General features: G+C 47.7%; 1 protein-coding gene across 2 annotated transcripts in view; it reads right to left on the minus strand.

Annotated features, from left to right (window-relative positions):
- SIL1 (SIL1 nucleotide exchange factor) overlaps positions 1-12,624 on the minus strand; it is a 65,643-nt gene that overhangs the window by 12,748 nt on the left and 40,271 nt on the right. For both annotated transcript variants that reach the window (XM_077926485.1, XM_077926484.1), the window contains one exon: positions 1,977-2,073. In XM_077926485.1, the coding sequence (XP_077782611.1) occupies positions 1,977-2,073 (97 nt within the window). The remainder of the gene's footprint in view (positions 1-1,976; positions 2,074-12,624) is intronic.

The raw sequence follows: 12,624 nt of genomic DNA on the forward strand, positions 1-12,624 counted from the left end.
TCTGTACCATACAAGGCAATCTGCCCTGCAGCGCTCCAGAAAACAGACCACGCAATGAGAGCGCCTTGCCTTTCAAAAGGGCCTCGGTGCTGCGGTCGCAATCACAAAAAGCCAATCCTAGCAAATGGCAACATAACCCAGGAAAGAGCATGCAATTGCGCTTTCTTTATAATTCCCAGAGAATAGCCATGCTCAAATTATTATTATTATTGTTGTTGTTGTTGTTATTAGTAGTAGTAGTATTGCAGCAGAGAATAAATTCAATTAGCACAACGTAAGAACTAAAGACAACTGAAATACAGTGGTACCTCGGGTTACATACACTTCAGGTTACATACGCTTCAGGTTACAGACTCCGCTAACCCAGAAATAGTACCTCAGGTTAAGAACTTTGCTTCAGGATGAGAACAGAAATCGTGCTCCCGTGGCGCGGTGGCAGCAGGAGGCCCCATTAGCTAAAGTGGTGCTTCAGGTTAAGAACAGTTTCAGGCTAAGAACAGACCTCCAGAACAAATTAAGTTCTTAACCCAAGGCACCACTGTACATAAAGACCCTTGCACATGATGGCTATACATTGACTCCAGTTAACAGAGGCAGCATGCCCTCCCTACATTCTTATGAAATGTTGGACTTTCACCCAATTGTAGAGTTGGAAGAGACCCCGAGGACCAGTGTGGTGTAGTGGTTAAGAGCGGTAGACTCGTAATCTGGTGAACTGGGTTCGCGTCTCCGCTCCTCCACATGCAGCTGCTGGGTGACCTTGGGCTAGTCACACCTCTCTGAAGTCTCTCAGCCCCACTCACCTCACAGAGTGTTTGTTGTGGGGGAGGGAGGGAAAGGAGAATGTGAGCCACTTTGAGACTCCTTCGGGTAGTGATAAAGTGGGATATCAAATCCAAACTCTTCTTCTTCTTCTTCTCCTCTAGTCCAACCCCCTGCAACTGCAGGAATATGCAGCTGTTCCCATACCAGGATCAAACCCGCAGCCTTGCCATCATCAGCACCATGCTCTAACCAACCGAGCTACATTCAGAGGGCACATGTTTGAACCTTCTGATCGCCGTCAAAATTTGTTTGAACTAATCAAGTGCCCAGTTTTGCCAATCGGAGGTGGAACCTAGATATACTTGCTTTTCCTTATCTTGGGATCCTATTAAGATTACAGGACAGAGGAGAACCCAACAAAAAGTGTGTGGAAGGGGGAAACGTGTTAATGTGGCCTCTAATATATCTCTAGGCCACACATACTCCAATTTCACTGTTTCCTGCTCTCTCAAAGCTAATTTTATTTCAAAATACAGCATTGGAGCTCTGGGGCGTGCTTTAGATTGTAGCTGACTGAGAATTTGGCTCACGGAGGAATAGGAAGGACATTTTTTTCAGATCCCACAAGGAGAAAAATGTGCTCGGACCTACACACGTGACGTACAAAAGGCGGCAGAGGATAACCAACTTCCTGAGTAAATTTGCAATCCTGATAAGGTTGCAAAATAGTCCTGCAAAACCCATCTTCTACAAGCACCCAACACTGAACTAATTCAGCACGAAAATATATATAATATAGTATTTTCTCTCCATAGTGTCATTTTCAATCTAACATATACTGGGAACCACTGGGACAGGTGCCTCTCTAAGTGGTCTGATACTACAGCTGTGCAAAAGCACGTCAGATAACCGGCCCTCTCAAATTAAGTGAGATTATCAAGTCTGGAAATGACTAGGTCTGGCTACTGCAGGAGGAAGATTGCAGCCTAAGGAGCTAAACTTAGCTGTCCAGTGATGGGATGCAACCATTTTTAATTTGAGGGGTGACGCTTGTTCGGTGCACTGGCCTGATCTGTTTGCACAGCCAAAACACAACCTAGCCTTAGGTCTACGTACGTCCACCTACAGAGGTCTACAGGCGTTCTCGTCCAAAATGCAATTATCCAAGTTGCTCCTGAAAGACAGCCAAGCACATATTGCTCTCCCCTTACCTTTTTCTTCACAGCCAGGGGCTGATCTGTGGCCAAAATCACCAGCAGTTTTTGCAAAGCGCCTCCCTCAATCGCAGCGACTTGTATTTTGGGGTTGCTGGGAAGAGAAATGGAACTCATTAGGCTCAGAGATACTTCGGTGTCCTGTAAATTTTGCTGCAATCCAACTTCTACAAAAGACAATTGCAGGGCAGGTTACTCTGAGAAAGATACTGCAAGGTTTTAAACGAAGCCCTTGAGTCCTATTGCTATCACTCTAAAGCGTCCATGTTTATTTTGCCTCGCAAGGCGCCACCTGCTGACTGAAAATGCAAGCAGCTCTAGTTCCATTTCTCACACAGAGTATATACCGTATTTTTCGCTCTATTGGGCGCACCCGACCATAGGACGCACCTTGTTTTAGAGGGGGAGAACAATAAAAAACAATTCTCCCCCTCTCTGTTCAGCGCCCCTTCAGCGAAGCGGCAGGAGAAACGGAGCCCCTTCCATTTCTCCTCCCGCTTCGCTGAAGGGGCGCTGCGCAGCTCTCCCTCTGCTGAAGCCAGGAGAGTCTTGCTCTCCCGGCTTCAGCAAAAGGAACCCGAAGCCTCTGGAGCGCAGCACGAGGTCCCGCTGCGCTCCAAAGGCTTCAGGCGGCTATCCCTGAAGCCTGGAGAGCGAGGAGGTCAGTGCGCACTGACTCCAGCCTTCAGCGAAAGCAACGCGTGCGCTCCCTCTCCAGCCTTCAGCGAAAGCAACACGTAGCCTCCGGAGCGTGGGGGGAGTGCTCCCTCTGCGCTTCAGAGGCTTTGCGTTGCTATCACTGAAGCCAAGGAGCCTGCATTCGCTCCATAGGACGCACACACATTTCCCCTTAATTTTTGGAGGGGGAAAAGTGCGGCCTATAGAGCGAAAAATATGGTATTTACCTGTGTGGAATACGCACGTCTACAGAAATAAACAGGAACCCCCCCCCCCCCCAAACGGAAACAACGAAGTTACTTGCCAGCTGTTGCATGCTCAATAGCGAAGGGATCGTCTTGCCTTAATAGGATTTCATCAGACAATTTGGTCGCCTTAGCATTACAGCGCAAGAAAGACGTTCTTGCGTTTCCCTCCTGGACAGAATGGCTAAAGACCAAAAGGGTGCGTCTGGTTTACACCTCCGTAGTCACAAGGGAGGATGTGTAACATCTGCAAGAGGCTAGAGGAGGAGCACGACAATCTTGAGGCTTCCTCCTCCCCATTTTCCCATCCAAATCGTTGCACGGGACAAAGGGCGTATCCATTTGGAAACTCCCAAGTCCAGAGCATGTGAGCTCGCAATGCCACCACATGGAACTTCTGCGACATCTTGTGCGCCGGGTCCCCCGTTCACACGGGAACACTCAAAATGGAGCATCAAGACTTTACGAGGTTATTTCATTCGAAATAATAGCAAAGGTAAAAAAAAGGCAAAGGACCCCTGGACGGTGAAGTCCAGTCAAAGGCGACTCTGGGGTTGCGGCCCTCATCTCGCTTTCAGGCCGAGGGAGCCGGCGTTTGTCCACAGACAGCTTTCCGGGTCGTGTGGCCAGCATGACTAAACTGCTTCTGGCACAACGGGACACCGTGACGGAAACGAGCGCATGGAAACGCCACTTACCTTCCTGCCACAGCAGTACCTATTTATCTACTCGCACTGGTGTGCTTTTGAACTGCTAGGGTGGCAGGAGCTGGGACAGAGCAATGGGAGCTCACCCTGCCACGGGGATTCGAACCGCTGACCTTCTGATCGGCAAGCCCAAGAGGCTCAGTGGTTTAGACCACAACGCCACCCAGGTCCGTATTATTTCATTTGAAATAATAACTGCGGGTGGGAAATAGGTAATGAACTGAAATAAGCCGAAAATAAAGGAACAACGAATTGTGATGAAAGGGAAAAGCAACAGATAGAAAGTATGCTATATAATGCAGCAGGAAAGGGCAGGAATCGAAACCCCAAGGGAAGGAGGGCGGGAGGTCAGTTTATAAAAATTCTTTTAAATTTGTATTGAATTTGAAGTTGAATTGTTAAAAAAATCTTTGAAACACAATCTAAATTAAGTTTGGGGGGGAAGGAGACTTTGCTAGGTTATTTTAAATGTCAAAATAAGAGGTGCTACACTCAATATCCGATTTGCTTTTGCTGGAAGTCAGATCATGCAAGAACCCCGTTTGTTTGTTGCATTTATGCCCACTTTCCCCCTCTCCTCATTTAATCCCGACGACAACCCTGTGAGTTAGGTCAGGCGCTGAGAGTCAGTGACTGGTCCAAGGTCACGCAGGGACCTTCATGGAGGGATCTGAACCTTCATCACCAAAGTCCCAGGTTGACACTCTAACCACTATGCCACGCTGCCTCAAAAAGCTTCTGCTGTGAGCAACGGCCTTGGCTGCTTGGGGATTCAGGTTTGGGCAAACAGGGTGAGGTGATGCTAGGCTCCATGGAGAGCTTAAGGCTGGAGACTCTAAGGCAGGCATGGCCAAACTTGGCCCTCCAGCTGTTTTGGGACTACAACTCCCATCATCCCTAGCTAACAGGACCAGTAGTCAAGGATGATGGGAACTGTAGTCCCCAAACAGCTGGAGGGCCAAGTCTGACCAGGCCTGCTCTAAGGGCCGAACCAAAATGTTGTTTCAGAGGCATTCCACTTGGGACTGAGCCTTAAACAAGACCTTGCAAATCTGGTCAAACCCACACATTTAAGGCACTCTCCTATCACTTCAAGAATCGCGGCTTCCTGCCAAAGAATCTTGGGAACTGTAGTTTGTTAAGGGTGCTGAGAGCTGTTAGGAGACCCTTAACAAACTACATTTCCCAGGATTCTTTGGAAGGAAGCCATGATTCTTTCCATCACGACCATTTAAACAGCTTTTTAAAAATAAATTATACAATAGTCACAGCAAAGAAAAAGAGCATAGCAGCAAGCCCATGACAACATTTCACATTGCCTTAAAACATTGGCAGTCCATATAGGGTTTCTCCACAGACAGGTTTGTGAGGCCGGTGGGAGAGCTTTAGGTTCTTTCCCCCTTACATATGAAGAAAAGGGAGACCAGGCATAATTCTTGAAGTGATACGAGAGCGGTTTAAATGTGTGGTGTGGAAGTGACCTCTTTTTTTAGCAGCTAGCTCCTTCTTCCTTGAGATGAAGGCTCAGACTGTTTTAGCAGTCGCCACCTCTAACAAAATGGCGGGGAGGAAGACAGTGGTTCCTTGGGTCAGAGAGTTACTGGTGCATGGCTGGTAGTGCACAGGTGTCCTTCAGCAAGGCCATCTGGGCCTGGCTCCGAGGGAAATCCCCTCGGAGAGGGGGAGCCCGACCTCAGGGCCATGACAAAAAGCAATGAGAGAGGAGGAGGATTTAGGCAGCAAAATGCAGGGTGGGCATGAATGGATGAAGGCAAGTCAGCAGAAGAAGCGGACAAGATTGCAGTTAGATTGAGAAACGGCCAGGCCCTAGACCAGTGTCTTTGCTGAGGTCTCAGTAAGAAAGAAGGGAAGTGTTTTTGTAATGCTGGAAACGGAAAAGCGTTATCATGTGACAGAAAGAGAAGGATCAAGGAAGGGAGAGAAATCAAGCTTTCTGTTCTTGATAGGCAACGTTCGCAATTGATAAGGAGAATGGAGAGTCAGGAGTAGGCAACCTAAGGCCCGTGGGCCGGATGCGGCCCAATCACCATCTCAATCCAGCACACGGATGGTCTGGGAATCAGCATGTTTTTACATGAGTAGAATGTGTGCTTTTATTTAAAATGCATCTCTGGTTGGGGTTGGGGCAACTAAAGAAACCCCAACTAAAGAATCATGGCAAGAAAAATTGATGGACTATGCAGAACTGGCAAAACTGACATACAAGCTACGGGACAAGGATAACTGTGACTTTAAAGATGAATGGGAACCCTTTACAAAGTATTTGAAGACGCAACAAAGCGAACTGGACTCCTTGGCTGGTTTTGAATAAACATCCACAAACTTTTTATTGATAATAATCCGCTAAATAGTTTGAGGATCTATACAACTTTGTAACATGCAGAAAACAGCATTTTTAGAGAAATCAAAGACTGGAACTGAGGGAAGTCGGGGGGTGCGGATGGGTGGGTTTTGTGTGGGAGGGTGGGGGGAGGGAGGAAAAATGGGGGGGGGAATAAGGATGATATGTTTCTGGATAACATGTTTTGTTTAAATTTTGAATAAAAAAGTAATTAAAAAAATAAAATGCATCTCTGGGTTATTTGTGGGGCATAGGAATTCGTTCATTTTTTTATTTTTATTTTTCAAAATATAGTCCGGCCCACCACAAGGTCTGAGGGACGGTGGACTGGCCCCCTGCCGAAAAAGGTTGCTGACCCCTGGACTCCAAGGCCTTGGGAGAGACCCCGTCCAACACAGAAAACACAATGCTTGGCTAGATGGACCAATGAAAGTTCATCGGCAAATTTGCTTTCAAGGCAAGACGCCACCAGTAGCACCACGAAAGAGAGATACTGGTTTCAAGCACAGCCAAGTTATTTTCTTTGTTCTGCTGCTTTTAGTAGTGTTTCTTGTAGGCTTTATGTAAACTTCCATTGCCAGCAAAGGCGTAAGGACCTCGTTGAATATAAAATAACGGTTATGCACCTTTGGGCTTGCAGTGAACTGCAATGAACATTTCCAGTTCTTATCGAGGCAAAAGGCTTTGGCAGAAAGAGGCATCTGAAAAAATGGCAGCGGGAAGGAAACAAGCCTTTTAATGTAAGCAAGAAGTGCCAGCTACCGCATGAGCTTAATACGCGAGAAACATTTCAGGACCGTAAGCGGCAGATGGATGTTGGAAAACCACTGTATAATCGAGCAATGCAATTGGAAGTGAAATATGACTAGCGTAACTTGAACCAGTGGAAATGAGATGGAGGCCATATGGGGCACATGAGGTATTTGGGCTGAGGCTTTAAGCGTCACAGCAACTTGTTCATAAAACACTCCGCCACAGACTGCTGCTTCAGCAAGGATATCTCTCCCAGCACTCTCCCCCTACCCTAGAGTTTCATTTTTACAGATTATTCCATTAATCTGCTCACTTAAATGTCACATCTGTTCCTTAATATTTTTAATTCAAGCTCATTTTCCACCTCTCCGTGGCTCTTCTGTTTCGATTAACTTGACGATTTATTTAAACACTTATTATCCAGAGCTGCATAATCTTATTCTCGAATCAGTCTTTCAGCTCGAAGAAAATAGGTGCTTCCTCCACAAAAGTCAAGGTGCACCCAGGCATATGCCGTTTCCCTCGAGGCCTGAGAGAGGAAAAAAATGGGCTGAATTCTCTGGAGATCAGTTGGCACTGCAATTCTTCCCTATCACACAACTTTCAGACTTTGCCTTTATTCCATGGAGCTAAATGCAGTCTCAGGCCTGGTTTGCTTCATCAAGACTGCAGCCAGAAGGGGTGTGAGCCTTCAGATCATGCAAAACTACCCATCTCTAGAAGATCCAGGACTCTTCCAAAGCAGTTCCTCTGTTCTGAATGCAGCATTAATGGATCGTAAATGATACACGATGAGTGATAGTCAATGTTAGTCATGATCAGAGTAAAGGTAAAGGGAACCCTAAACTGCAACCTTGGCATTATCAACACTACCCTCTAACCAACAGAGCTATCCAGCTCCGTTAGGTCCAGTCGTGGCCGACTCTTGGGTTGCGGCGCTCATCTCGCTTTATTGGCCGAGGGAGCCGGCGTACAGCTTCTGGGTCATGTGGCCAGCATGACTAAGCCGCTTCTGGCGAACTAGAGCAGCACACGGAAACGCCGTTTACCTTCCCGCCGGAGCAGTACCTATTTATCTACTTGCACTATTGACATGCTTTCGAACTGCTAGGTTGGCAGGAGCACGGACCAAGCAACGGGAGCTCACCCCGTCGTGGGAATTCGAACCGCCAACCTTCTGATTGGCAAGTCCTAGGCTCTGTGGTTTAACCCACAGCGCCACCTGCGTCCCACATGATCAGAGTAGATCCATTGAAATCAAGAGGCTGAAGTTTCTTGTGCAATGGATTTCAGTGGGTCTACTCAGAGCAGCGACTATCACCCCCGTGTTATGTGCTTAATTTGCCTATTGGGAAAGTGCCTTTCACAACCCTCAGACTCAACTGGGTCCACTGGGAGCCATTTGAAACAGAAGTAGCATGGTTTTCAATAAGCATGTTACCATTTGCCACATAGCAGGGAATTTCCTTCTTAATCAGGCCAACTGGACGCGGGTGGTGCTATGGGTTAAACCACAGAGCCTAGGACTTGCCGATCAGAAGGTCGGCAGTTCGAATCCCCGCGGCGGGGTGAGCTCCCGTTGCTCGGTCCCTGCTCCTGCCAACCTAGCAGTTCGAAAGCACGTCAAAGTGCATGTAGATAAATAGGTACCGCTCTGGCGGGAAGGTAAACGGTGTTTCCGTGTGCTGCTCTGGTTCGCCAGAAGTGGCTTAGTCATGCTGGCCACATGACCTGGAAGCTGTACGCTGGCTCCCTCAGCCAGTAAAGGGAGATGAGCACCGCTGTCTGTTGGATTAGACCAACAGATACTGATATTTAACTGTCAAATTGGAATAGGTTTAGGGGAGATGACATCATGTCCAAAAACGGTGCTGAATTTGCTCCCCTCCCTGTAATCTCTTGCCAGTGATGTTATACATATGGTCTTTTATCCGTGAAACACTTGATCCATATAAATGCACTCAGCTGCAAGAATATTTAAGTCTCCTTCGCACAGACAAAACACGCCCCAGCTCAGTTCTACCCTTCGCACAATGCACTTGCAACCCTGACTAAACAACCCTCATTTTTAATGATGTTTTGTATTGTGTTTTTAACGCGTTATCCTACTAGCACTCAGAAATACCAACAGGATTTCCTGGTCCCTAGTATACTGTCTGGGAATCAGGCCCCTGCATCCCCTCACCCCAAATCAATCTATCGACAAGATTTGCTGTTTATGTACTTATATATTTACTTAACTCTAGTCTATTTCACAGGGTTTTTGCAAATATAAAAGGGGGAGATCTTGTACATAACCTTGCGCTCCTAGGTGGAAAATATACAAATATATGTCACAGAGTGTAGATATATATACACACACAACACTGCCAACCTCGAGAAACAAAAAATAATCCTTGTGTAAAAGCTCAGTCAAATAGGAATTTTAAATATAGGATTTATTTATTTATTATTATTTGCTGCTTTGGGAGGGCAACCTTCTAAGTCCCAGTTGCGGGTGGTCAACATTCCTTCCTCTGACTGCTAGGCAACCGCGATTAAGCATCCTTAGCAATGGTGCTGCCTGCTGAGCCAACACCTTAAAGCTGCCTCTGTGTTTTGCTTTCTAACTTTCTTTAGGAGTGTCTGATTGACTTATTTTTTTAAGAAAGCTAAGTGTCTGGAGTCCCTGCTAGCTTGGGGCCTGGTACATGTACACCCCCCTTTACCACCCCCCCCCATTGGCAGCCCTGCTAGCTTAACTGTTGGAGGTATGCGATGGGGGCAGGGAATTATGATTGCTGGTGATGCTATTTGTATTTGATCGATTTAAGCCGGTTTTTCGTAAGAGCTGGTCCAGCACAGGAGAGGGTTCCCCGCTCCTGCTCTGTTGTCTATTAAAAAGTGGGAAACATGCACAGAATACTGCAAGTGGCACTGCAATCCCCATCATCCCTCACTACTGGTCTTGCCAACGAGGGATGATGAGAGTTGTAGTCCAAAGCCACTTCCGCCCTTCGGAGGAGGTGGACTTGTGGGCTTCACAGCCCCACCATGCGTGCGGCGGCTGGAACCCAGCCCTGCACGATTGGGGGGATTCCTGGCCGCGTCACCTCCTGGCCAGCCAATCGGCTGGCTCTGGGGGTGTGGCCTGCCTTATTTAAAGCAGTACGTGGCCGGGGATCTCCCTCTTTGCCGCCTGCCAGCTTTTCCCACCCTCCCACCCTATAAGGTTTTCGTTCCTTGACCTTGCTATGGACCTTGGTTGGTCGCCGTTGAGGGGCCTGGTAGAAATTTTTCCACTTGGCAAATTGGCACCGGCCACTTGGTTTTCGCCTACCTCGTAGCAAATTGTCACACCTTTCTTGGTATTGGTGGTTCGGCATTGGTATTGTTCTGTAGACGGAAGAGCGGAGGTAGTGCCATCACCTGCCCCGTGTATTGAAGGGTAGTCCGATAAAGGATTCCGGGGGGCATGACCCTGTCTGAAGCCTAGGGAGGTGAAGCCTAAGGCACGCCCCCTATTGGTGACCCCGGGGGAGTTCCTAGTTGATGTGCATCAGCAGGACTCCCCCTACTGGTGGTTAACCCTTCCCGGACTTCAAGCGGATGGGCTGAAGTCGAATATACAGTGGTACCTCGGGTTAAGTACTTAATTCGTTCCGAGGTCCATTCTTAACCTGAAACTGTTCTTAACCTGAAGCACCACTTTAGCTAATAGGGCCTCCCGCTGCTGCCACGCTGCCGGAGCACAATTTCTGTTCTCATCCTGAAGCAAAGTTCTTAACCCGTGGTATTATTTCAGGGTTAGCGGAGTCTGTAACCTGAAGCGTCTGTAACCTGAAGTGTATGTAAACCGAGGTACCACTGTAATAGGTTAGGACCAATGCCTAAGCCAATACTGCTCATCACCTGTAACCAATAAAGTTGTGGCCTTATTTAGCCCATTAACCTTAATAATTGTGTCATGTGTCATTATTTCTACCGGGGGGCAGGAACTCGCCACGCAAACTAGAGTTGGAGACTCTAGTTTGGGAATCACTAGATTAGAGGACCTCCCCACACCAGCCTGCCCGGCTTCAGCATCAAATCTGAACAATGCCCGCTTTTAGGTGCCCCCTCCTACTGCTGCAGCAAACCTGCCACCTTAACTCAACAACGGCGAGCCTGCGGCCTACTCTGCCATTCACCTCAGGTCTTCCTCCCCATCTCAACACGCATTTTGAGTGATTGCACCTCCTTCCCAGAAACCCTCCAGCCTTCAGACGCCGCCTGCATTTATTTCTACCCGAGTTTTACAAATGGGCTTTAGAAATGAAATACTGCCGACATTTTCCGGCCTCGGAATCGTTTTGTGAATGGGATAATAATGAGCGTGTTTGATCGAATGTAGAGGGGCGGTGGAGGGTTATGGCTCTTATGAGTATAGCAGGACGGCCAGCTGAGCACAGCATGGGTTTGATCCTTCTCCCTTCTCCACGCTCCCTCCCCAGCAAGGTGTGATGCGGCCTGTTTGTAAAGTAGTTCCTTTTGTTCTCCGCCAAGCATGACTCTCTCCTGGTACGGAGGCCTGCCCCTGGCAACTGTTGCCATGGTTTTTACACTTCAGTGCACCGGGGAGGGGAGGCTGCGCCATGCAGCAGCTGTTATTTACGTGGCAGCGGCTATGAAAAATGGTCAAGGAAGCCAGGAGCCCCCACTATTTTTCGCGTTGGATCCTGCTGCCTCCCTCCTGATCCGCGCCAAATTAAAAGTTGTACCACAGAGAAGTTGGTTGATGTGCACAGGGGAGTCGGCGTTTCCTAAGAGGGAAGGGAAGCCTTTGCCCGAAGGGAATGCATATTAGAAGCAATCCTTTTTAGGGAAAACCCACTTTTTGGACAATCTTTCCTCCCTATACAGTACCGTATTTTTCACTCTATAAGACACACCAGACCACAGGACGCACCTAGTTTTTGGAGGAGGAAAACAAGAAAAAAAATATTCTGAATCTCAGAAGCCAGAACAGCAAGAGGGATCGCTGCACAGTGAAAGCAGTGATCCCTCTTGCTGTTCTGGCTTCTGGGATAGCTGCGCAGCCTGCATTCGCTCCATAAGACGCACATACACCCTCCCTTACTTTTTAGGAGGGAAAAAGTGAGTCTTATAGAGCAAAAAATACGGTATATACAGTGCTATTTTTCTAGCAAAAGAGGTGCCGGAACTCACCATGAATGCCTCCCTTGTTCTCTTAGAATAGGAACGCGGGTGGCACTGTGGTCTAAACCACTGAGCCTCTTGGGCTTGCCAATCGGAAGGCTGGCGGTTCAAATCCCCATGACAGGGATTTTTACCTTTCTCTTAGAATGGCAATGGCGCACACCTGAGAGGTGCCAGAACTATCTGAGAAAAAGGCCAAGGTTCACAAGACACCCGTTAAAACATGACTCCATGCCAGCCTCAAATGGGAGGGCGTAAGAAGAGAAGAGAAACCAGGCCAGGCCAAGCTAAGTGCCTTAGCACCACCGAAGCGGTCTCCCCAGGACGCAAAAAATGTTTAGGGGTACTCTCACTTGGACTCAAGAAAATCACCATTTTATAGTTCAAATTGGGGAAAATAAATACAGTAAATGGACAAAAGTACGAAGAACATGCATTACTCATATTGAAATGCTGCCTCTCAATGAGACAAAACTTTCATCAGCAAAACACATACACATTCCACACTGCTTCACACATTAAACGCCCGCTTCCCTCTGAGACTCAGGAAACGCCGGGAAAGGAAATGAAGCCGCCATCGGGGGTAGCAACGGAACTAACAATTCACCATGCTAGAGAAGTTGCAGATGGGTAGCCGTGTTGGTCTGCCATAGTCAAAACAAAAAAAATTCCTTCCAGTAGCACCTTAAAGACCAACTAAGTTAGTTCTTGGTATGAGCTTT

The sequence above is a fragment of the Podarcis muralis genome, chromosome 3 (assembly GCF_964188315.1).
Source record: "Podarcis muralis chromosome 3, rPodMur119.hap1.1, whole genome shotgun sequence".
Classification (NCBI taxonomy): domain Eukaryota; kingdom Metazoa; phylum Chordata; class Lepidosauria; order Squamata; family Lacertidae; genus Podarcis; species Podarcis muralis.